The sequence below is a fragment of the Catharus ustulatus genome, chromosome 2 (assembly GCF_009819885.2).
Source record: "Catharus ustulatus isolate bCatUst1 chromosome 2, bCatUst1.pri.v2, whole genome shotgun sequence".
NCBI lineage: Eukaryota > Metazoa > Chordata > Aves > Passeriformes > Turdidae > Catharus > Catharus ustulatus.
Window position 1 is genome coordinate 16408567 of NC_046222.1, and position 25246 is coordinate 16433812.

At 40.1% G+C, this 25246-nt stretch overlaps 1 protein-coding gene across 2 annotated transcripts; it reads left to right on the forward strand.

Annotated features, from left to right (window-relative positions):
* Positions 1-672: 672 nt before the first annotated feature.
* On the forward strand, positions 673-24421 carry PAXBP1 (PAX3 and PAX7 binding protein 1). Of its 2 annotated transcripts, none has more exons than XM_033051346.2 (18): positions 673-1204; positions 1960-2088; positions 3636-3812; positions 4884-5105; positions 5654-5757; positions 6121-6341; positions 7255-7444; positions 11420-11543; positions 13511-13610; positions 14088-14203; positions 16632-16831; positions 18255-18399; positions 18511-18632; positions 19206-19282; positions 19547-19613; positions 21099-21245; positions 21636-21790; positions 22948-24421. In XM_033051346.2, the coding sequence occupies exons 1-18, from the start codon at positions 745-747 to the stop codon at positions 23063-23065; spliced, it is 2874 nt and encodes a 957-aa protein (XP_032907237.1). In that variant the 5' UTR covers positions 673-744; the 3' UTR covers positions 23066-24421. The 2 variants fall into 2 exon arrangements, with proteins under 2 accessions (XP_032907237.1, XP_032907238.1); XM_033051347.2 differs by having other exon boundaries at positions 4884-4979.
* Positions 24422-25246: the final 825 nt, after the last annotated feature.

Sequence of the window (25246 nt, forward strand, 5' to 3'; positions counted from 1 at the left end):
GCATTCTGGCCTTGTGGAGAAGAAACGAGGTCAATAAATCCATGGGTTTTCTAGCAGAGCAAATTAAATTTCAGTTACTTTTGTCATTGTAGGTGGCTGGTGTAAAAGTCCTTTTATTCCAGTGCCTAAGTAAGCACTGCAGATTTTTTTTCCTGGAAAGAGCAAAAAAATCCTCAACTACAGCAATCCACAGCTCCGCTATCGTGGTGATCTTCCCAACGGCCCTATTCTATCCCAGCGGATACCACGAACCTGATTCTTCCAATTCTATTTTATATGGCTTTGCCCTATGGAAATACTGCATTAAGAAGCTCTCAGAATTTTTTCCACAGTAATGTCTCCAAAACGCGCGTACACCTGCTGTAATAATACATATTTTGTAAAACAAACTCGCTTCACATGATGAATCTTTTCTTTAATATAACTCACGTTATACTTACATCACCCGCCCCACCCCTTCCTCCACCCCCTTCCCGCCCGGCTCGCGCTGCCGTGCCGACACAAGATGGCGGCGGCCGTGAGGGGGCAGCGGGGGCGGGGCGGGCCGCTCGAGCCGCCGCTCCGCGCGCTCCCCGCCGCGCAGGCGCAGTGCCGCGTCCTCCGCCCGCCGGTGGCCGAGCCGGCGGCAGGGGGCGCTGCGGGCGGCGGTGCCATGCTCGCGGGGCCGGGCCTGGGCCGCGGCGCGGGGCGGCCGGAGCGGGCGGCACCGGGGCCTGGCGGGGCGGCCGGTCGGTGCCCGGCGGGATGTTCCGCAAGGCGCGGAGGGTGAATGTGCGGAAGCGGAACGACTCGGAGGAGGAGGATGAGGAGCGCGACGAGGAGCCGCCTCAGGAGCCGGCGCCGGCGGTCGGGACGGCGGGGGAAGGGCCCAGCGAGGCCTCCATGCCGCTGGCGTCGGGCGCCGGGCTCCTGCCGCTGCCCGCCGGCTGCGTGCCCCTCGCCCTGCCCGGCAGCCCCGCGGCCTTCGCCTGTGCCGCCAGCTACGGCGCGGCTCTCGGCTTGGGGCTGGGCTTGATGGGAGGCGACCGAGCAGGCCTGGGGGCTCTGCCCGCGCCCGCTGCCCTGCGCCCCCCGCCGCCGCCGCCGCAGCCCCAGCAGGGCAATGGGCTGCCGGCGGCCGGGCGCACCAAGGAGAAGAAGCGGTCGCGGGAGAACAAAGAGGTTCCGAGGGCCAGCCTGCTCAGCTTCCAGGACGAGGAGGAGGGTGAGGCGGGTGGTTGCCTGGCTTTTGGGTCGCTTTTTGCGGGAATGGAAGGGACCCGGAGCTGCTCAGCCTGCACCGGGCCTCTCCTCTTGGAGAGCCGGGATCCGTATTTATTTTTTAAGGCGGTCCCCCGTGTGGCGTGGGGTGATGTGGGATCAATAAGAGGGGGCGATCCCTGAGGGCAGGGTACGGACGGGCAGGGATGCAGCGGCGGGCCCGCGCCTTCCCCAGCCCGACCTGGTGCTGCTCCGAGCGGCCTTAGCCGTGCTGTAGTTGTGGTCAAATGGCTTCTGCTTCTGTGTTGCTGATGCGTCACCTGTGCTGCGTTCACCGCACCTGTGTGGCCCGCAGGTTTGTGCGGGAGTCGTGCAGCCCGTAGTCTCCCCCTGGAGCCAGCAGCGTTGGCTCAGGAGCCTCTGTCCCGTGGCTTTGTGTGGAGTTTGTTTGAATCTGATGTGGCTGGTGTTCACGGGTCACCTCGCACTCGCTGCCTGTTGCCCGAACAGTTCGTACAGTTTTGAGTCGTCTTTGAAGGAATTCTCTTGAATTCACTGAAATTTGGTTTCTAAGACTCGTGATTTGAAATCTTGATGGAAGTACTGAAAACGTAGAATTACGCTTTCAGTATAGACTGTGAGAGAGCCTTACAATGCTTGTTAATCGCACTGTGAAATTCCAGGTACAAAATCAAGGTGTTTAATAAATAAGTATGCTTGACAGATCTAATGTAATGTTATCCAATTTCTCTTTTAAAGAAACAGAAGAAGTTTTTAAAGTGAAGAAATCAAGTTACAGCAAAAAGATTGTAAAACAGTTGAAGAAAGAATACAAAGAAGATCTTGAAAAATCAAAAGTTAGAACAGAGGTCAATTCTCCAACAGATGGTAACTGCAAAACTTATAGTAATTTTTCTAGTGGAAAATATGAAGTACTGTAATTTAATTTCTTGTTTCAAGATGAGTTGTTAGTCTTCTAGAGGGTTTCACGTTTAGAGCTGAAGTAAAGCACAGATGAAATGTGTCACTTGCACCTTAGGAATGCTGTTTTGCAGTTGGTAGAGTTCTTTGATTTTCGTGTAGAAATTAACATAGAAGGATGGAACTTCTCAGCTCTGTTGGATGGTTGTCAGTAGACATCAGTATTCTGAAACGCAGCTGTGTTTATGACAGAGGAGTTGCTTATTGAATTAGGAAGGAATTACATTAGTTTGAAAATGTACCTGGTGCTTGTCTGGTACCAAGTGTCCTTCTAATGCTTTTTCTTCAAAAAGGAAGATTGTTGGGGTGAGCAGAGTGGTGGTTTTTAAGTTAATTGTTCAACAGCTGCCTGTTTCAGGACTTGGACCTTCGAGTAGACTTGATTAAGATGACACTGAAAGTGTTGGAGCAAAAGGATCTGTTAACAGTGTCCAGTTTTTGAGAGCTTGAAATAGTGCCTGGGGCTTCAATTTCATTGTACTGTTGGTTGTTGGGAAGCTCATTGGTAACGTGTAGAGGTTCCTTTTCCACAGATTATGTAATGCTACAAGCACAAGCTGGGAGGTTTGTGATCCAAAGATTGCAGTGATCTAGAGAAGCACATGGGGTTGAGCTCAGTCCCATGCAGGAAATACCCTTTTGAAATTTAATTAAATTGTTTTTAAAGGTTTTGTCTGCATTTAGAAAACCCACAGATTCTTATTAGAATCCTTAAATTGCCTATGTAGTGCTGTGGGGCATTAGCAAAACCAGAAATTATAATTTCTGTGGCTAATGTTCAGGTCATCTGTGAAAACCTGGATTCTTGCTTCTGTCACAAAGATCCTTAAAACATTGCGTTTTGCACATGGCTGTGTGGGCCATATTTATTTGATTTCTGTTTGTTTTGCTCTCCCTAATTCATGTGGCTATAGTTCAAAGACTTGAAGGCTGCTACTGAGAGAGCAGCTTGGATTTTCTAAACAAGTGCTTGAGTGTGAAACCTCAGATATGTGCAGATCGGGTAGCTGGGTTTAACATGAATTTTTTTGCATACTATTTGTACTTGCTGCCCGTATCTCTGTGTTACCCACCTAAAGCAGGTGTAGCCCAAGAAGAAAGTGAAAGGTTCTTTTGGTTCTTGTGGAAAGATTTGGTGTAAAACAGGCAATGCTTATTGCATATGTAAGAGACTTTGACAAGGTTGCACAAGGTTGAGTCCCCCACTTTCTAAATACTTCACAATATGAAAAATGTTTAGTGGTTAGTGGGACCTGCCTTGTCATATTTTATTTTGAGAGGATGTCTGTGATTTAATCATAATTAAGAAAGTATTTTTTCCTAGATCTCAAACAATAATACTATTTTTCAACATTTTAATTTGATTTTCACTTTTGGTTGTTACATCTTAGAAAAAAATACTTCTGAGTGATGTTTATAAAATGAGTAAAACATGGACTTTGCTGTCTTACCAGCTGAGGCACCACTAGAAAAGACAGGACAGAATAAGGATATAGGCCAAGAAGATGGGACTGCAAACAGTGAGCATGGTGAAGAAGAAATGGAAGTTGAAAGTGAGAAGGAAGAGGAAAAACCAAAAGCTGGTGGTGCTTTTTCAAGTGCTCTATCATCACTGAATGTTCTCCGCCCAGGTTGGTCTTTGTAATATGTCTGATAAGTTACCAAGTGATTTAGCCAATGTTTACAGCAGACTAATGTGTGTGAGAGATTAGGAAATAGTTTCCAACTATTTAGCATCTGAGAATTCAAGAAATGGTATTTCCTAAAGGTGTTTAGTTTTACAAGCCTTATGGGAGAAAACGTTTTGCTACAGAATGCTTCATCCTGATGTAGGATGCAGGAATTTGTCTCTCAAGTAGATTACACTGGTAAAAAACATCTGGATTTGGAACAGATGACTTCACATGAGATTTAACTGCTTTCAGTTAAAATCTCTTCTTTAATTCAAATGTTTCAATTATGGGTCTGCAAGATAGCAGAAATATTTTGCTATCCTGTTTTGTATACTGAGGTTCTAGTCAGGCCCTGAGGCCAAAGAAATCCCTCTGAGAAAATCTTTTTGAAACTGGTTTGCTAATTATGGTAGTCTGTTCCCCAAATACCACATGCGTGTCCTTGGTGCACACTGATTTGTATGACTTACGTAAATTGTGTTAAGTTTTGTGCTGTAGATTTCAGCGTTTTCAGTTAGGTCTGAGGCTTTTCATGTTTCCCCTTGATTGTACAGTCTTCTGTATATTAACTGAGTCTGGTTTGGTGGGCTCTTAATCTCTGACCAGTGATTGTCTGTTGAAACAGCTGATGCTTTTTATTCTGTCAAACTAAGAAGAGCTGGGAGCAATATTGGGCTAGGAAGTGACACAGTCATACACCTCATTTTATTCCTCCCTTTGCAGTAGTCAGCTGCAGTAAAGGGCATCCTCTTCTTTAGGAATATTTCCCTTAGAAACATCAGGCTTCTGCTCTAAAGACATGAGCTGCTGGTTATGATCCCAGCTTTGAGGTTTTCTGGTCAGAAAGTTGATATGTTTAGCGTCTAAATTGCTTGCAAATGTTTTCTGAGAGTATGGATTTGTTTCCTCTCATGGGTTTTTTTTCTATATGCACAGATGATTTGGTATGGTGACAGAGATGAGCAGTAAGAAATTGTAACACCTGTTTTGTTGCAGTGGTCGTTTAACAGTGCACACATCTGTCTCTAGGAGAAATTCCAGATGCTGCTTTTATTCATGCCGCTAGGAAAAAGCGTCAAATGGCTCGTGAACTCGGAGACTTTACCCCCGTTGACAGTGAACCAGGTAAAAGCCGCCTTGTTCGAGAAGATGAAAATGATGCCAGTGATGATGAAGATGATGACGAGAAGAGGAGGATAGTTTTTACAGTGAAGGAAAAATCCCAAAGGCAAAAGATTGCTGAGGAAATAGGTAAACCCTTTTTTGGAAGGTCAGCTGATGAATATTCACACTGTTTTCACTGTCAGTGCTCCCATTCAGCATTTTTAAGCAACATGTTTTTCAAACAATCTGGAGTTGCATAACATTTCTGAGGAAAAGTACTACATAATGGAATACGCTTGTAAAATTTTGAGCATCAAACTATGTTCCTGTGCACACTGCTGACTGTGATAGAAACTTACACTAAGGATCAATTCTTGCTTTTCTTGTACTCTGTTTTTAGGAAGTATATAGTTAGGAAAAGAAAAACATATGATATAGAATTCTTCTTGCTAGCAAGCAGGTAAAATGACCTTTTGGAAAAGGAGTTAGACATTAGAGGATTTTACCAGCAGTGAGTTGCAATTTTACCATTGGATCTTTCAAGTGGAACCCCTGTGCTAATAACTCACAGGCCAGTGTCCTTAATTCCTCATGAAGAGGAAAGGAAGATGCTCTGAGATGTTCTCACTGAGGCATGGTTTCAGATTTTTGAATCTGAATTTATGAATGCATTATCCTCTTTTTCTTGTACGAAGGTATTGAGGGAAGCGATGATGAAGCGCTAGTGGCAGGGGAGCAAGATGAAGAACTCAGTAGATGGGAGCAAGAGCAGATACGAAAAGGAATCAACATACCCCAGGCATGTATATAGTTGTGCACTCTTTTTTCATTTGTTTCTGCAAGTACTGGCTAAATCCTTTATAAACTTGAATAGTTCACAGAAGGTTGTTTCATGTGAGAAATTAGGTCTGTAATTTTGGATGCTCTTTAAGGAGAAATAGTGTAACTATTTAGAATGGTAATGATACTAACAATTTGTCCATTGACCTTCTTGAGGGCATTTGTTTCTTCTGCCTTAGATACTGGATGCTTAAATCCCCTTGAAAATTACATATTGTAATCATATCTGCTTTCATTTTACACTTTGATTTGAATGTAAGGGAGTAAGTTTTCCCTTTCTTTAAAGCCTAATATAGTACAATTGCATTTCCTCTGCCACTAGGTTCAACCAAGTCAGCCTGCAGAAGTGAATAATGTGTACTACCAGAACACTTACCAGACACTGTCTTATGGTTCATCATATGGCATTCCATACACCTATGCTGCATATGGATCATCGGATACCAAGTCTCAAAAAGCAGATAATACAGTTCCTTTCAAAACTCCCAGTAATGAGATGACTCCTGTTACTATTGATTTGGTAAAGAAACAGCTTAAAGACAGGTAGGACAGACCATCTTTTTAGACTTAAAGACCTGTCCCCTAGGTTTCTGTTCCTCAGGTGTCTTTTAGTCTCGGTGAGCAAACACAGAGTTTCATCGTTGGAAAAGTACTGACTGGCACATCCATTAAAAAAAAAAGGCAAACAAAAAAACTCAAAGTGAAGATGACATTGACACTTTGTTCGAAAATCTCCTTGGATTGCTTCTCTGGAAGTGAAGCTTTAAATATGAGGCCACTGATCTTGTTGAAGAGAGGTCTGAGTTGCATCTTCTGGACACTGCACAGTCTTATAGTGAAGAAATGAAAGGCCAGTGAGGTGTTTAGCTTATCAAGCTGCATTCTTTTAAACTGTGAATCAGAGATTTCCCCTTCAGTAGATAAAGAATTTAATTTTTAGTGTATTCAGGGAATTTTTGGCTTAAACACTAATCTGCTTGTCAGGTACACAAAAGGTATGGAATGAGCAACACAATTGCAATGAGAAATCATATGTAATGAACAGCTTGCACTTTACATGTCTTCAAAACTGGTTGGTATGCCCCTTCTAGTGTTGCAGCCTTTCATAGTGAATCAAGTTAGTAGAGGAAAAAGAATGCTTTGTATAAGCTGTAGTTCCCATCCACCCCCAGTCTGTCCAGCTTGCACTATTCTGTGTGCTATCAGCTCCTGTAAAAGTTTGTGGGAGTGGCCAGTGCAATGCACTACAGCATAGTCTAGCAAATGAGTTGCAGTCATTGGCCTTGCAGTTCATGAAGAGAGGGGAGAAGGTGACAAATCAAAGGTGAAGAATGTCTTTGCAAAATTTCTGGTCTATAGGCTCAGTACTTGCACTGTACAGTCTGTTTGATGTCTCAATGGTCTGAAATAGGCAGACTTTTGGATGTAAATTTACTATTTATCCATTGCCCTTCAGGTTGGACTCTATGAAAGAAATGCACAAAGCTAATCGGCAGCAATATGAGAAACATCAGCAAAGCCAAGAGGACTCTACCAAGGCAATTGAAAGATTAGAAGGGTCTTCTGGGGGTATTGGTGAACGGTATAAGTTTTTGCAAGAAATGCGAGGGTATGTCCAAGACTTGCTTGAGTGTTTCAGTGAAAAGGTAAGGATGCAAAAACATTAATCTCTTTACAAAAAAAAAAAAAAAAAAAAAGTCTCTTATTACATGCCAAACACCACAACTCCCTCTGTTTTCGAAAAAAAGTCCTTTGAGAGCATATTCTTCAAAAGGTTTGGTTATTTGAGGATTGAAAAGAACTTTTTATCATACTAAGCTGATGACCAGAAATCTCCTCCCACCTCACTGACTTTAGATTGCCTAAAAACTTGCAGATTTTATGCCTTCAGGATTTTGGTAGATACTCTTGCATTTCAACTTTACTCAGATACTCTTTTTTACTTGAGTGGGATATCAGGTTAGCAAAAATAAGGGCTGAATTATGACATTGCTACTTTCTGGAATGCTTGGTGTACACAATAACAGAGACTTGTATTTTCTGTGTTATAAACTTCCTCCTGCCAGATGTTTCTTGGTATTGCTCTGGAGTCTGAAGGAGGGAGGTTTTAAAGCTACCATATCTGTTCAAAGATACTCACACTTAAAAATATATTTCTTTCATGTAGTGTGATACTTCTCTAAGTCAAAAACTTAGTATTTTTTCTTGTGTTATGCACTGTGCTTTGATTACTTACTTCATTGTAAATATAATAGAAACTCCTGAAAAAAAGACATACATATTAGGCACACACTGGAGCTGTAGAATTCAGTTAGCAGTATATTGGCTATTTCTTCATTGTCTTCTGACTTGAGCACAGTAGTAGTACATTAATTTCTTAATATCTTGTCAGAATAATTGAATAGTTTTAAGCTACTGCTTGCCTAGCCCATTAGGTGTGGGAGAGGAATGGAAAAGCGTTTTAGGTGCTGATGGGTTAGACATGAATTGTCCACTGTTAGTGGCATTGGGAGAGTCCAGTCTTCATCATGTAAAAGTGAAGAGTAACTGTGTCATGAGCAAACCCAGGAAGTGTGGGACAGTTAATTCACCCAGCTGATTGATTAATGTAACTAATTAGTTGCAGTTAATTGTTCACTTAAGAAACCCTATTCCTGAGTCTGTATTAGCATTAGCTGTTGAAGTTTAATAAAGGTGCTTTCCTAAGCAGTGTTGGCAGTGCTGGTCACCCAGATGCCTGAATTCCTACTAAACATAAGTTTTTACATTATTACTCAGAGTTAAATTTGTATTTCAGAAGTCAGGTTAAATATCTGTATCTCTATTTGCTTTGTGAAGACCTTTTGTTAAATTACTTTTGTGGTAACTATAAACCATGTCTGGAGGTTCTCCTTGATGGCATAAGCTGCCTTGTTCAAATGTTTTTAAGATATGACTTTTATAATCTCAGGCTTCTTAGGGGCATTCATAGAGTTTTGCTGGTTTCAGGTGGTGGCTGCTGCTGTACTTGTATGTAAAGTGAGTTGCAAAAGCAGCAGTTGATGTGGTCAGTCTAACAGGAACATTTCATTTATTTTGATATTGTTTGGCCAGGTAATGTTTGGAATTCAGTGCTTCCAGTATGACGAGAGTACTGGCAAATTCAGAACCAGTAGCCCACAGGACACTGAAAAGTTTTCTAAAAAGGAGGTGTCAGGAGGGGATGAAGTCCAGTAATAAAACTAGTATTAGTTTTTATTTAAATGAAATGCACTAGGATGGTAAATTGTTCTAATCTTTTGAGTGTAGAGATAAATTACCTTCAGCTTTTTTGTAGAACCTTTGTTCCCAACTGCTTCTATTTAAAGTGTTGTTATTAATATTTACAATGATATATGTAGTTATTATACATGAGAATGTGTTTATATATGTGTGTAATAATAGTACCATAGTGTATACACATATATATACATACATATATGAAAACATATCTTTAAATATGATATTTTGAAGAGATTCTGAATGTTAGGATCACTTTGCCCATTCTTAAGACTCAGCAGAGAGTATAACAAGACAGCTATTACACAGATTCTAGAAACAAGCACTGGAAAGGTCAAATCCTGTGTAATACCTTTTTCCCCCCATAAATAAGAAAACCAGTAGAGTGGAAGATGGTTGCATTACTTCTTTCAGAAGTAATTACTGTCAAAATTGTGCTTTCTGAGGAAGCTGACGAGTCGCAGTGGCATTTTTACATTTTGAATGTAGGAACGTACAGCGGATACAGAAAGATCGCGTTGTTCTGGGCATACCTTTGACAGTACAAGCAGATGAACTACTTCTTTACCTGCAAAAGTGAATTATCAAAACACTCTCTGTGTGTCAGAATTATCCTTGTGATCTAAATGTTTAGAGACCTTTCTGCTTTTCCTCTTCCACTGTTTACAGGGAAAGTGAACAAAAAAAACCCTTTGAAAACACTGAATTTAAGGTACTGACTAAACAGAACAGGGAATGAGAGCTGTAACTTTATAGTAGTCAGTGGAATTGTCAACCACTCATTAACTATAGTATTGATAGAGAAGAATAAGGACTTCCAAGTTTCTTTGGGAAAGATTTTGAGTGTATTCTTATATCTGAATGCATCACTGAATTTCTTTCTTAATCCTGAGAAGTTTACAGAAGGAACCACTAGGGGTGCTTTGAAAAATTTTCATTTAACTTTTCAGTCTTAGTATTTCCTCAACATGCGTAAGAGAAAAAGCTATATTTTGTATGGTAAACTACATTAAAACTAGTATTTTTAAACCATTATTTCTACTTTCAAAACTGTCTTAAATTCAGAGTATAAACTTCCAGCACTTGGAAGTTTATTCCCTCCTTGTCTTTCTCTCTACTCTTTTCTCCGAAAGAAAGATGTGTGTGTATTTTGAGTTGGTGCAGAGCTGCTTTCATTTTAATCCCTGGAGCCTGGTTTATCCCACAGAGCTAAAACCTTTTTCTTCTCTGATGTGTGTGTCAGTCTCAGTAAGCTGAAATGGCCCTGTAGCTATAAACTCAGAATTTTACATTTTACTGAAGGAGTAAATAGCTTTAATAGCTGCTGAGTCACATTCTAAAATACATCAGGAAACAATTTCTGATTTTATCTTCTGTTTTGAAAAAAACATAATCCTGGATGGTAGGCAGCAATGAAATATAAAAGACTGGAAGACTGGAGTAAGCATACATCTCAGAGGTAAGGAGGACATGGCTGAAGTGTTCATACCAAAAGGACTTGCCTTTCCAAATTAAGAGATTGTGAAAACTTCTGGTTTGCATTTGAATATTTATAATGATCTAATTTTAACTTGTCCCAGGAAGTGGAAAATAAAAGATCAGTGAACCTGCTATTTAATGTCAGGAAATTCCCGACTGTCATAATATCATCTATTTTTGTTAGAGATGCTGCTAAAATAGTTCATTTAAAAAAAAAAAGTGACAGGTCTGACCTGACCTACCTGATTAATTCAAGGTTATACTTAATGCATAACTTGCACAAATTGTACTATTTTAATTTTAATGATAAGCTAGCTAGAGGAGTATTTGATTTGAATTACCTGTTGGCATAACACCCTTGTGCAGGGTTTGATTTCATTTTAGTGATATCTCAGCATATGCTATTAAGAGTTAAACAATAGCTGCCTGCTTCAGTAGGTTAGATTGATAGGTGGTTTTTTTCACTGTGTACAGTCAGGTTATTTTCTCACTGAAGTAGAGAACAATTCTACATTCTTGTTTAAGGATAGAGAGGAAACAGCTGACGTCGGAGAGTTGCAGACCTTTAGACAGCACATAACACACTTGATAGGGAAAGCAAAAGTACTGGAAAGAAAATTTCCCACTCTAAATAGGATGTCTGGCTGTGTAGACTCATTCAAGCCACGGAAGTTGCTGTCAGAATGCTCTTGTTCTGATTAAAAGCTTAAATGTATGCATTTTCCACACCTTGAACTATTTCCTGGTGCAAATGATACGAGTAAAAGGCAGGACCTTGTGCTGCTGGGAGCACAGTGACAGCGTTTTGCTCCGGAATAGACTGGGACCCCAGAAGCTGAGCAGCTCAGGATCCGGGTATTACGTGGTGTGTTGTATTTTTACAGGTGCCTCTGATTAACGAACTTGAATCTGCAATGCACCAGCTGTACAAACAGCGAGCTTCCCGCCTTGTCCAAAGACGACAAGATGATATTAAAGATGAATCTTCGGAGTTTTCAAGCCATTCAAGTCAGTCCATCTTGAAGGTTTTTATTATTCATTAAACAACCTTGTTTACTTAGTATAACTTAATTGAAATGTAAATGTTTAATGTATGACTGTCTTATTAAAGTTTATTCTTACTCTTGAGATGAGTAGGAGCAAGTTTAGATGAAAGTTCTCTAATCTGTTTTGTTTTAAACTTGAAAACACTGTAACTCTGATTTCGTCTCTCCTTTCTGTTTATCTTAACTATATATTCTCCTTCCTAGCACTAAAAATGTATGCATGGTGGCTGTGGGAGTAGTGGTAGTATGTGACTCCCCATTTTCTTCTTATATCAGGACTTCTAAAAAATTTATTTTAACCTTCCTGAATCTATAAATGTCATTTAACATGTACAGTTATAAAGCCACAAAGCATTGGGCTAGACTTCTGTCTAATTTTCTGTTTTGTAGCCAGTGTAAGTATTTGATTTCAGACATTTTAATGGGAAATTAAAGAACTGGAAGACTAATCAGACTAATACAGTGACCCTGTATGAAATACAGCTAAAGACTAGTCAGTTAAATTCTGCTTACTGTGAGTTTGTGGCTGGGGCATTCTCACTGAGGAGGTTTCTTGTGGTGATTACTCTTCAGTGTGTAGAACTCTACAAAAGCATTAATGTTCACTTGGATGGAAATACATATTTCTTGGAGGAGGTTTTATTCAGCATACTAAATCAATGGATGAAATATCCTATTAATCCTCTTTATGCTTCAGAGAGCTTCCCATTTTTAAAAACGGATTTGTCTTCTTGCTGTTGTAAAATTCTATAATCAATACCATTTCCCTGTTCTACCACAGTTGTCAGAGCTAAAGTCTTGTTAATACCATTAGCTAGAACCCACTGAAGATGATGAAGTGCTAGGGTGTCAGAGTTGATCATTCCTCTGTAGAGTGGTTAGCATACATATTCTTTTAGGTCTGTTTTTTGGAGTTTTGGGCATCACACGGCCTTGCAGTTTTAGCATGAAAATGCTGTTGTGAGAACTGGAAACCTATTTCCTGAAAGAAGCTTAGCATGGATTTTTTTATACTGAAATTTAATGGTAGAAATAGTTCTCATTGCTGAGGTTGGGTTTTACAGAGAGATCTTATTTTAGTATCTGGAATGTTAGAGAAGGCTGTTAGCAGAGCAGGTATTGAATTGGAATACTGACATAGATCAGCATTAATACTTCAAATGATGAATTTGTAAATAGATGTTTTCAGAATGTGTACATTTATTCCCGAAGTTTGGATAGGCTGGTGTTTAAATGTTAATGTTTATACTTTAATGGATGGATTTGAGTAGTGGTTAGGATTTAGTCTACTGTTTAAAATTTACCTGGAGAGGAGGAACTGGAAACACTCCTGCCTGCTATCTGCTTTTCTACCTGTGTTGTTTTCTTTAGTCAGGAACATAGATAAGCAAAGCTTGAAAAGAAGAGGGAAGATGGTTTATCTTTCTGTAGATTTTGATGTGTTTTAAACTTCAGGCAATCTAAAGCATATGAACTTGGAAACACTGTTACTGGAACTCTAACATAACATATATTCTTGCCCCAGTCACTCGTCTGCTTTTTTTTTTCTTTTTTTTTAGTTTTCTTCTCAAAAATTATGTGGTGAATGTGTTTATGTAAGGAACACTTTTCTCTTGGACATTTCATTTAAGCTATTTCTGTTAAAACTGACTTTTATGTAGTTTGGCACTGAGTGAAGTATGGTGAAAACTATTTGACATTTAAGTGGAAATTTTTCCAAACTCCCCTGCTTTCCATTTTAACCTCTACACATTGTGAATTCAGGCTTCTGGGGGGCATTGTGGGTTTTTTTCTTTTTTTAATACTTGAGCTTTCTATTTCAAATTACACTTAGTTTAAAAGTGGGTAAAAGGCTCTTTTGAAACTGCCTACAGCACATTTATAGAATTATAAATAAGCATTTTAATTTTCATCGATGTAATTTTACAGATAAAGCACTGATGGCACCAAATCTTGATTCTTTTGGGCGAGACAGAGTGATCTATCAAGAACAAGTCAAGCGTCGAACTGCAGAAAGAGAGGCTAGAAGGTACAGAATGAGATTTCTTTTCTTCTTTATGTGTCTTTGCTTCCAAGATGCAGCTGTCCTGTGTGACATACTAACATGAGTGGCAATGTTTGCTTCTTCCCTGCAAAGCTTGTATGCTAGGCAGGGGTGTTGTTGTGTATCCCAGTTTATAATGGAAGTGTACAAAACATTCTATGATACTGATTTAAAATTACTAAAAGAAAGCATAGTAAATACATTGCATATCTGTGTGGTTTCTGCTGGTTTTGTTTCTTCTCATTGTTTGAGACAGCAACACAGTGGAATGTTTGAGGTGGTGGCATAGTAAATGTTCTTTTCATAGTAAAAGTTCTTTTTGGCTTTATTCTCCTAGAATTAAAAGGACAAGCCTAAGTGGGTGTATTCATTGTATAGGGGGGGAAAAGAGCTGGTTTCTCTTGCTTTACTGTAGCTGGTTTATACAGATGATAGCTGGTTTATACTGCTGCTCCTTTCCAGAGCTCGCCGCAGACAAGCGAGAGAGCAAACTGGGAAAATGGCAGATCACCTCGAAGGCCTTTCCAGCGATGACGAGGAAACTTCAACAGATATCACAAACTTCAACTTGGAGCGAGGTTAGAAGAGCTACCCAAGCTTTGTCACAGAATCACAGCGTGGTCTGGGTTAGAAGGGACCTTAAAGTCTACACAGTTCCAACTCCTTGCCATGGGCAGGAGCATCTTCCACTAGACCAGGTTGCTCTAAGCCCCATCCAACCTGACTTTGAACGCTTCCAGGCAAGGGACAGTCACAGCTTCTCTGGGCAGCCTGTGTCAGGGCCTCACCACCATCAGAGGGAAGAATTTATTCCCAATATCCCACCTAACCCTGCCCTCTGTCAGTGGGAAGGTGTTCCCCCTTGTCCTGTCACTCCAGGCCCTTGTAAATAGTCCTCCTCCATCCTGCAGATTCCCGTCAGGTGCTCTGAGGCCACAGTTAAGTTACCCTGAAGCTCTTCTCCAGGCTGAACAATCCCAGTTCTCTTCCATAATAAAATACCAAATATTTGACAGGAAAACATTGATGCTAATGCAGCCCTATTTAGATATTTCACCATATTTTGGAAGGAGTTTAGGAACTTTTGATTCCTGGATCATCAGTGTGACCTAAGTAATCTCTATCACCAATTCTGTTGTGTGTCTTGCAGTTGATTGAATAGCCCATCCTTAGTGAGGTTCTTTTTATTTAATTCAAACATGCTTTTGCTGGCAAGCATTAAACTTTTGGACTGTCAGTAAGTCTTCCAAGTTGTGAAATAGTTTATCATTCTTGAAATACGTGTTTGTCTTACTTGTGAAATTTTGAAAACCTCAGTGCTTTAAAAATCTTTTTTTTGTTTGTGGCAAGTATTTAGTGGAGTTGTGAATAAGCTTCTAGAAGTGCAGTGACAGAAGTTTTGTGGAACCTGACAAAGCTTGCAAATGATAGAAAACAACGTTGAATGCAAACATTGCAGAAAAATCTTGTGGTACAAATAACATTTGCTCTGATTAAAAGAGAATCAGGTTAGAAGCAAGGAGCAGGAGAGCAGCAAGGATTACATACCTAGAATTGTTTGTGTTGCATTTTAGGAGGGATTGGATGGTTTTGGTCTCTTGAAGTAGAACAATATTGGTTTTTCACAGTATGAGAGCTAGGGACTATGAAATTAAGTGATAGGATGGTTTTAAAATAAAGAGGTCATTTCCCACAGAGAAGGTAATAAATGGAAAAGTCATTGCTGTAGGTGGCTGTGGAGACCTGAATAAAAACCTATTAGAAAAACAGGTGAACTGTCTAGCTCTTAGGTCCTTTGGAAGGCATACAGTTTCCACATCATTAGTTGCCAGCTGATTTACTGCGACTTTATGGTTGCACTGATTTTCTGCATACAGGGAGGAGTATTGGAAAAACAGTAAAACTGTTCAGGGTTGTTAGGTGCTATAATTCACTTTGCTAAATTAAATTATCTAGGTTCAATGGGGCTGAATTGTACTTGGTAACTTGGCAGTTTATGTGTGCAAAAGTGTTCTGTAGAAACTTCTTCAGTTTCTGAATAGGCACGGTGTTTGTAAAGCTTTTTTGCTATTGTTTGTAGCCCTCACGTTAGTCCAGAAACAGCAGTGGAACAGAAGAGTGCACATTGGACCTACTAACTTTACATGTAGTGTTTTTTCTTAATCCCAGTATGAAAAGTGTGGTTATATGACATAATCTCTTGTTCCCTCAGCCCTGTCTCTGCCTGCTGTGTGAACTAGTTGTGTTGTTGTGTGAGAGTTACTGCTGTAACCAAACGTTTACAACTGTGGCAAACATGACTGGTTAAAATGAAGCTGATTAGAAAAGGTGAAGGGAAAATAATATAGAGAGAAAAAGGTCTGGACTGTATAGAATACTGCAACTGTAAATACAAAAAACCAAAAAAACCCCAAAAAACAACCAAAACAAAAAAACCCCAAAAAGCCAGAAAAGAAGGTGCTGAAGGATTGTAATCACTGCCCAGTGCTAACAGTCATGTTCTGGGCATGGTGTCTGCTAGGACCCACCCTGTCTGAACTGCCAATTCAGTTGATTTATCTGAGATGCCCTCCTATATTTGCACTTGGATTATCAAAGATGTAGAATAATCTGGGTTAGAAGGGGCCTGGAGATCAGATGTTTGAAACTCCCATGCAAAACAAGGAAACAAGGCCAGCTTTGAAGTTAGATTCACTCTGAGTACAGCACAGTATATCACCAATCCTAATTGTGTCTTATAACTTAAAATCCTTCCATGAAGAGTAAGACCTCTGATAAAACAGTGTATTGAAGAGTACTCGTGCTCCTGTTTTTATAACTTTGAGTGTTTGAGGCAGGAGTAACAGAACTTCTAAAGATGATGGATTTTTTTGTTTGTTTGTTTGTTTATTTTGTTTTGTTTTGTTGATGGGAGTTAGCTGATGCCAGTGAGCATTGAAGAATGTCTTGAAAGAGGCATTAGAGGGAATAGGTGATTAACTTTTTGTTTCTTTTCTCCCATGCTAGATCGTATATTGAAGGAATCCAGCAAAGTTTTCGAAGATGTTTTGGAAAGCTTTTACTCCATTGATTGCATTAAATCACAGTTTGAAGCCTGGCGTTCCAAGTACTTTGCCTCTTATAAGGATGCTTACATTGGCCTCTGTTTACCAAAGTTGTTTAACCCTTTAATCAGACTTCAGCTGCTTACCTGGACTCCTTTGGAGGTAAGCTCCTTTGCAAGCAGCTTCTGTGTTAGCTGCTTCTTGGTGGTTCTTTCACACTTGAGCAGAGCAATGTAAATTGCCCCTTTGATGTGTGCTTCTCCTAAAGGTGTGTTCTAGGGATGAAGTTTCAAATGGGCACCTGCCTTGGGGCAAAGTTTTTCTGGGGAGTGCTTGGGCTAGTTGATCTTCTATGTTCCAAGCAGACCAGAATACAATTTGGCACATTGCCAGTTCCTTCTCAGGAAGTGGTGTGGACCAAAGTCTGCAAATGCCCATGGCAATGGGCTGGGATTAGGTGATCTTTAAAGTCCTTTCCAGGGAACATCGCATGGTTCTATGAAAATGTGTTTAGTCTTTAAAATACTTCAGAGAAAATTGTGACTCTAGATAATGCTGTTTCATCAGAAGTAGAACTAAGAAGCTTATTCTTACATGGAATTGCAACCTGTGTCTCTAGGTTATAGATCTGTCTCTCACCTACACATCCATACCTTGTAGACTTCTGGCTGGCAATTACCAAGTTTTTCTCAGTACTCACTCACTGCCCTGTTATGTAGGGAACATGGGAAAAGCAGGACAGCACTATGGCAGCCCAGTATCCCTGGCACACACTGGTTGTCCAGCCTGGGTATGCTTTCATGAGATGCCACCAGGACAAACAGTTTATGTAGCTTTTGACTCCTTCTCTGGTCCTCCTTTTTACAGAAGTGCTTTTTTCCCCCTCAGCTAGGAAGAGACTATCTGCAGAATACTTTCTGTCACCTCTTCTCCAAGTGCACAGGAGGGGGAGGCATGATTCCTCCTCAGGGAAAGTTCAGAGTATTAAAATAATTTTATTAATTTGATGTTTGACTTCATTAATCAAACAAGGATAAATCTAAGAAAGATGCCCTCATTGAATTTAAAATGTTTTTTGTGCATTCTCCCTTCCCCCATGCTATTTCTCTGAGTTTTCAGGTTGACAAAACAAAGCTCATGTTAGTTGGAGACATGTTACAGAATTGTCAAGTCTAACTGTATTCACTACTATCTGTTACTGATCCTGGTAAGCGTTTTGTTAAGGTAGAGGAGTTACCAGATGCTCATAAAGAGGAGTTTTAAATCCACGAGGCGTAATTTTATAATGCAGCGCAACTGAGCTGTACTTCCAGCTTGTACCCTAATCTGTAGCCTTTGGTTTGGCTCAGGTGTAAGTTGAAGTTAAAATCTGTGGGGCAAAAACTGCTAAAAAAATCAATCTTGCCTCAACCATTTTCTGTTTTCATTGCATCTAGTGGCTGTGCTGGTAGAATGAATTGTTTCTTTTGGCAGAGTGTTTTAAAGCTGTTTTTGTGAGTGTGTTGTACTTGTATACATAAACTTTTTCTGTGTGTTGACTTCAAATATTTGTTTAGGAGCCTAACCCCAATTCTCTCTTTATTAGGGCAAGTGTCGAGACTTTGAAACAATGCTGTGGTTTGAGTCATTGCTGTTTTATGGCTGTGAAGAGCAGGAGCAGGTGAAAGATGATGCTGATATTTCACTATTGCCTACCATTGTAGAGAGAGTCGTTCTTCCTAAATTAACAGGTATAGGCTTAGAAAATGAGAGGGGAGGGGTTGTGGTGTCCGTTTTGTAAATAATTGCATGGATGTCCTGTATTTGGGTATTTGTAAAGTGGAGTCTTTAATCTCTTACAGTAATTTCTGAAAATATCTGGGATCCCTTTTCTACCACACAGACATCTAGAATGGTAGCAATGGTACAGAAACTAATAGATGGATATCCCTCAGTGGTGAATGCAGAAAACAAAAATACACAAGTAAGTTGTTGGATTTTTTTCTTAAATATGTTGCATAAATTAAGGAATTTGAATGCATTTTTAATACCTTAGGTTGGGAAATACAGCAGTAAAAAGAATTCTAAAATTATTTGGTGCTGTGCAGCCTGATTGTGGGGAGTAAAGTATGGTGATAAATTGAAAGAAGAAACTCAGTGGGGCCTCCCCAAAACAGATACTAGAGATGAAAGTACACCAGATGTACTAAGCCTTGTTGGTCTCCCGTTTTGCTGTAAGAGTTGGCCACAAATACTCAGGCTTTTCTTTTTTAGATCTTTGTAGCCTTTTGAAATGTATAGCCTGAAAATTGGATTGTTTTACTTGCCTTCTATGAATGCAGGAACCAGTATTAAGAGTTCAGGTTTTAATTGAGTGTCAAATTTCACCTCTGTAATTATTACAGACTTCTTTAAGACTATTTATTTGTGTGCTGAAATACGTATGTATGTTTACTGTTACGGTCACAAGTGTTCTCTGTTGCTTTAAAAATCAGTTTTTGAGTGTTTAACTACTAAGCAGTGCATTGGACATTTAAAATAAAATTACCTGTTTCAGATGCTTTTAAAGGCGCTGTTGCTAAGGATGAGAAGAACACTAGATGATGATGTATTCATGCCCTTGTATCCAAAAAAGTAAGTTTGCTTTCAACTATGGTGTCAGACCTTTCTTAGGAAGTCACTGTGTTCTGTCCGTAGTTAACAGGAGTTTCTCCCAGTGTGGTTCAGTGACTGGGTACAGGAGATCTTTTGTTATCCTTTTGGGAGCATTTAGCAAAGGCAAAAAGGATGGAAGGGAATTTTTATGGAAATGAACTGTGTGTTGGAAGGAAAAAGCCAGCAAATGCAAGACAGAGATGTGGTCTTGGTTGTGCATTAAAGAGATTTCTTACTTTCCAGCATCTTAGAAAACAAGAACTCTGGTCCATATTTGTTTTTCCAACGTCAGTTTTGGTCCTCTGTTAAGGTAAGTCATTAAATATGTCCAGTAAATCTTTGGTCTAAGACAGTGTAGCAGTAAAATCCTCCCCAAATTTGTGGAACATGGTAAACTGCTTCAACTTCATTTACAAAAACTCCTACTCTGGATTCTCAGTCTTTGATAAGCACTGTTCCCTCTTCACGGTGTGTCTGGTCACTAGGGGTGTCCCCCAGGCCTCAGTTTTGGGCCCAGACCTGTTTAAATCCTTATTGATGATCTGGATCAGGGGATCAAATGCAGCCTCAGTAATTTTGTGGATGACACCAAGTTGGGCAGGAATGTTGATCTGCTGGAGGGCAGGAAGGCTCTGCAGAGTGACCTGGATTGATGAGGCCAGTGAGGTGAGGGTCAACAAGGCCAAATGTCCCTACTCTTTGTCCACTGTAACCCCAGAGCTGCAGGCTGGGGGCTGAGTGGCTGGAGAGCTGCTGGACAGGAAAGGCCCTGGGGTGCAGGTCAGCAGCTGAAGGTGAGCCAGGTGTGCCCAAGTGAGGAAGATGGTCAAGGGCACCTTGTACCAGCCATGGTGTATCCAGCAGGACCAGGGCAGTGATTGTCCCTCTGTGCTGGACACTGCTGAGGCCACACCTCAAATGCTGCTGGGCCCCTCAATTTAGCAAGGACATTGAGGGGCTGGAGCATATCTAGAGATGGGAACAGAGCTGGAAAGGGTCCAGAGGGGAAGTCCTGTGAGGAGCAGCTGAGGGAGTTGGGGTTGTTTAGCCTGGGGATGGGACCCCTTATCACTGCCCGACAGTCAGGTGTGGCCAGGTGGGGTTGGGCTGTGCTCCCAGGCAGCCAGTGACAGCAAATGTCCTCAGGGTGTGCCAAGAGAGCTTCAGGGTGGGCATTGGGAAGAATTTTTTCACAGAAAGGATAATTACCGGTGGGAATGGAGTGCCTAGCAAGGTGGTGGAGTCACATCCCTAGAAGTGTTTTAGAATGTGGATGTGGCACTCCATATTCTGGTCAAATTGACAAGGTGGTGTTTGGTCTAAGAGTGAACTTGATCTCAGAGGTCTTTTGCAGCCTCATTGGTTTTGTAGTTGAAAAGGTTGTCAAGTGGAAGCACCATAATTTCAACTTGAATGTTATGGGGTCACTTAGCTTATTCACCCCAGCTTTTTTATATCCTTGTGCTTATCAGAATAAAATATGCTACTTTTGGGGAATTGGAGAGCTCAAAGCTGTGGCTGTAATAGTTTATTCCAATAAAACACTGTGAAGAAAATTAACTCGCTGCTAAACAGAAAAGTAGAGACTGATGTTAACTGAACAACTGTTCTCCATGATCACACGAACAAAATCTGTTCTTTGGAATTTTCTCTTTAAATTGCAGCAGCGAGGGTGACTGTATCCTGAATAGGTTTGCAAAAAATTTAAAATATTTTAAAGTATTTGATGTGTTTGATCAACTCTCTGGTTTCAGTACATTTTGGAATAGTTATTTTCCCTGTGTTCTATTTTCAGTTATTGGGAAACTTTCTCCAGTGGTATGGAATCCTATCAAACAAAACTCTACAGGAGCTGTCCATAGATGGGTTGCTAAATAGATACATTCTTATGGCTTTTCAAAACTCAGAGTATGGAGAGGACAGCATTAAGAAAGCTCAAAGTGTAAGTAAAATCAAACAATGTTTAAAGTAATGGACTTCAACTGAAAGAAAAATACAGTTATTATAAACTTGATGTTGCCTATGAAATCTTGGCTTTGATACCTTAAAAGCTGTAGTCAGTGAAAAATAGTTGGTTTTTTTTTATTTTTTATAGTATATAGACTAAAGAACCTTCTCTGAATCATGCTTGTAGATGGATTAGGTATACTGTGGGTTTCAGTGCTTTACTACTTGTATTTTGGTGTGGGTTTTTTTTGTAGTTTTCTCATTTTTTCACTCAGTTGGGCCTTGTCTCTGCAGTCTTACTAGGCAGACTTCACAAGTCATATTTACATAGCTTTTAAACATCTTACTGTGTTGTGCTGAACTTCCTTTTTCCTGTTTTTCGTAGGTAATTGCTTGCTTCCCTAAGCAGTGGTTCGCTCATCTAACAGGAGACAAGACTATTTCTCAGCTAGAAAACTTCTGTAGATACCTTGTTCACCTGGCTGATACAATTTACAGAAACAGCATTGGTTGCTCTGATGTAGAGAAGAGAAATGCAAGGTAACTTACTTTGAGTTAAAGCAGTTGCAGTTCTTGTAATTTATTTTGCCAGTGCATGCAGTCATGGGTAACTACATCCTGCTGTGTGTCTTTGGAAAATTCTTTGTGAATTCGCATGTTAGAAATGGATATTTTTAAAGTATCTGAAAATAGCAACTGCTAGAAATACTGAAACACTGGTAATATATTTTGCCCTACTGCTTAGTGTCCTGAATTCTTAAGGGGGTTTATAAAAAGCAGGGAGAGACACTTTTTATATGAGCAAATAGTGTCAGGACAAGGGGGAGTAGGTTTAAATTTGAAGGAGATATTTATGTTAGATATTGGGAAGGAATTTTTGGCTATGAAGGTGGTGAAGCCCTGGCACAGGTTGGTCAGAGAAGCTTCCTGTCCCTAGAAATGCTCAAGGCCAGGTTGGATGAGGCTCTGAGCAGCCTGGTTTGCTGGAAGCTATTCCTGTCCATGGCAGGGGCTTGGACTGAGATAGGCTTTAAGGTACCTTCCAACCCAAAGCATTCTATGATTCTGCCAAATTTCACAGCTACCAAGTTTGGACTGTTTCACTGGTGAGCCTGTTGCTGATTCCTGCATGGTGGCAAATTGTCTTTTGTATACAGTTCAAAAGTTCTGGCTAGTTACACAACCAACTAGGTGAACCTGGTTTTGCCTGAGATCCAACAGTAATTTTACTTGAATCCAAGGATGAGCTTAATTAAATGTTTGCGTTAGACATGTTACTGCTGCCAAGTAAGCTGACATGCTATGGGAACAGCAACAGCACAGGAATGAGCAGTCTTCCAGTCGTGGTACAGTCCTGTGTTTCACTTCAGGATTTAAGTTCATTTAAGTTTTGAACTCTGTTCTTCTGTTGGTGTGTTTCTAAATTTGAAACAATTTTCTTCACCAGGTGAAATTATAACTTAGTAAAAATTTTTGTTGGAGGAGGAACATCCAGTTATCCTGCTTTCAGGATAGCAGGTTCTAATTTGATTTCTGCCCTTCTGCTTTTTCCCAGCTTTCAACAAATCTGTTGCCATTACCCTCATTAAGCAAATATAATAAATCTGCAACAGGAACATGAAATATATGGCTCCATCATGTCGTATTTTGCTGGAAAATAAATCCATGTCTTTGTTCTGTTTCTGCCTCCTTTTTAGGGAGCACATCAAGCAGATCATAAAGCTTCTAGCAAGTATCCGAGCCCTGGATCATGCTGTTACTGTTGCAAATGATCACAATGTAAAAGAGTTCAAGATTCTAATAGAAGGAAAATAGACTTTCCCCACCACTCATTTTGAGCTTTAAAACCATTCCTGATGTGTAATTTATGTACATATGTAAAGTTTCTTAAACTGTAAAGTATTGATCTTCGTTTTAATACAAAGTGCATTCTTATATACAACATCCTTAAAAATAAAAATCATTGACTTCATTGAAAACAAAAATGGAATCCCAAGGTTGTCATCTTTCCAGAAACCAGATTTTTCCTCAAGTTTCTCAAAACCTTGCTCACAAAACTACTTTGTGCCCCTAATCAGTGGTCATCTGCTCCTGTTAATTGTTCCATGGTTAACTGGAATGTGTATAATAGATTCTGTGTAAAACAATGTATGCATATATTTATACCACCATGTTGCTTTCACACTGGATATAGAGATGTTGTACTGTCGCAAAAGCTTTTCATTTGCTAAAAAATACTTATTTTGACAATAAAATGATCTTATTATTGGTCAAAAGGACTGGTAAAACATTTAAATATGTGAAAAGTCACGAGTTGAAGTGGATCCTGACCTTTAAAAAGCAGCTGTGCGCTCCAAGTGGAATAACTAAAAAGTGATTTGCATTCTGAATATGGAACTCTTATGACTGTTCTTCAAAGGAAGATCTGGATGAATGGTGAAGTAGTTTTTTTTTTATATAGGCAAACAATGAGAATTTGTGATTCTTGTGCATGTGCAGATGGTGGTGCTTCCTAAGCTCCAAACACCTTTCATTTTGTAGGACTAATAGTTTACCTCTGGTTTCTGGACCCTCCTTCCTTTTCTAAGTTGCTTAAGTTGTGTCAGCATTTTGAGTTGGGGGTTGTGTTTTGTTTGCTTTGGTTTTTTGGTTTTGTTTTGTAATGTTATTCATGAAACCTATTTCTTCAGGTTAGAGTGGCTGAAGACAGGGAGGAAAATGAAGGTGAAAAAAACCTTTGAATATTTATATTGTAGCAATTATTCAAATGTTGTACTTCCCACTAAATATCATCTAAGGATAGTCCTAAAAAAACCCAAGGTGCTTAATTTAAATGTGAAAAACCACTTCAAAAATCTATTATATGCAGGAGAGCACTAGTGACTTGATTTTGGGGTCCAAGGGAGGTGGGCAGCTGCAATAACCTTGGGTTAAGAGCTGTTTTCCATGTGTGCCCAACTTTTTTTTAGGGGAACTGTAGCAATTAATTTGCATACTGAATAATATTTATGCTTATGTCATGTGGTATAAATGAGTATGAAACACGTACCATTTGTAACATGCACGCTTCCTTGGGACACTGGATAGTTGTTTTGAACAGTTGGGATTGATGAAGCACACTCAGAAATACCTGCTTTTAAAAATGGCTTCAATAAACTCATCTGTCAAGGAGTTGTTTCAGTGCAACGTGGTAAGCTTTGTTCCTTTAGGAAGGGAGTGAAGGAGAACTGATGTGGGTGCTGGTTCTGGTTGACTATTTCAATATGTCAGAAAAAAAATAATCTTCCAAAACTGGATTTCTGGAGTGAACACAAACAGGATGAACACTGGAATGCACATACCTACATAAATCATAGTTTAGATAGTTGAAATACCGTTGTAGTTGGCATGATTTAATAGTGACAGATTTGATCTTTCTGTGCTAAAAATGTTACTGATTTCAGTATCTTGAAAAGGACCTGAAGGGAGCCTGTGAGGGAGCTGGAGAGGGACGTTGGACAAGGGCTGGGAGTGACAGGTAAGTATCAATTGGAGCTGAGGGAGTGTTTGTTATTGATACTGTTGCTGTTACTGTTTTTTTCTCTCCTCCCTCTTTTCTAGTACATTGTTCTATCTCATGATCTTCACCTTTCGTGTGCCCAAATCTGCCTTGGGGAGGGGGAGAAGTGATCAAGTGGCTCACAGTTTAGAATGGTTTCAGTGGGAGCAGTAAATCTGGAAGTACCGTTCCTAAACCAAGACAGCCTTACTTGGGTCCCAGTGTGAGACACAAGGAGGGCACGACCCACAAAAGAGTGGGTTGGGAACAAACCTGATCTCAGCGTTTGCTGGATTAGGTCCGGAGCCATGGTCACAATGGTGCTTGGTCTGTTCATGTGGGTTTGGTACCTAACCCTGGCTCTATTCCTGTATTCCTGTATGTGCTCCTCAGGGCAGCCTTTTACAGAACAGGGACAAGGATTTCTTGTTGCTGTACTGTGGGATATGAGTTTATGA

Bases quoted from the DNA above. Each gene is read 5' to 3' on its own strand.
- PAXBP1 (XM_033051346.2), top strand. From the start codon at position 745: ATGTTCCGCAAGGCGCGGAGGGTGAATGTGCGGAAGCGGAACGACTCG. The intron at 3,813-4,883 runs GTTGGTCTTTGT...ATCTGTCTCTAG, and splicing joins ACTGAATGTTCTCCGCCCAG to GAGAAATTCCAGATGCTGCT. The intron at 7,445-11,419 runs GTAAGGATGCAA...GTATTTTTACAG, and splicing joins TTGAGTGTTTCAGTGAAAAG to GTGCCTCTGATTAACGAACT.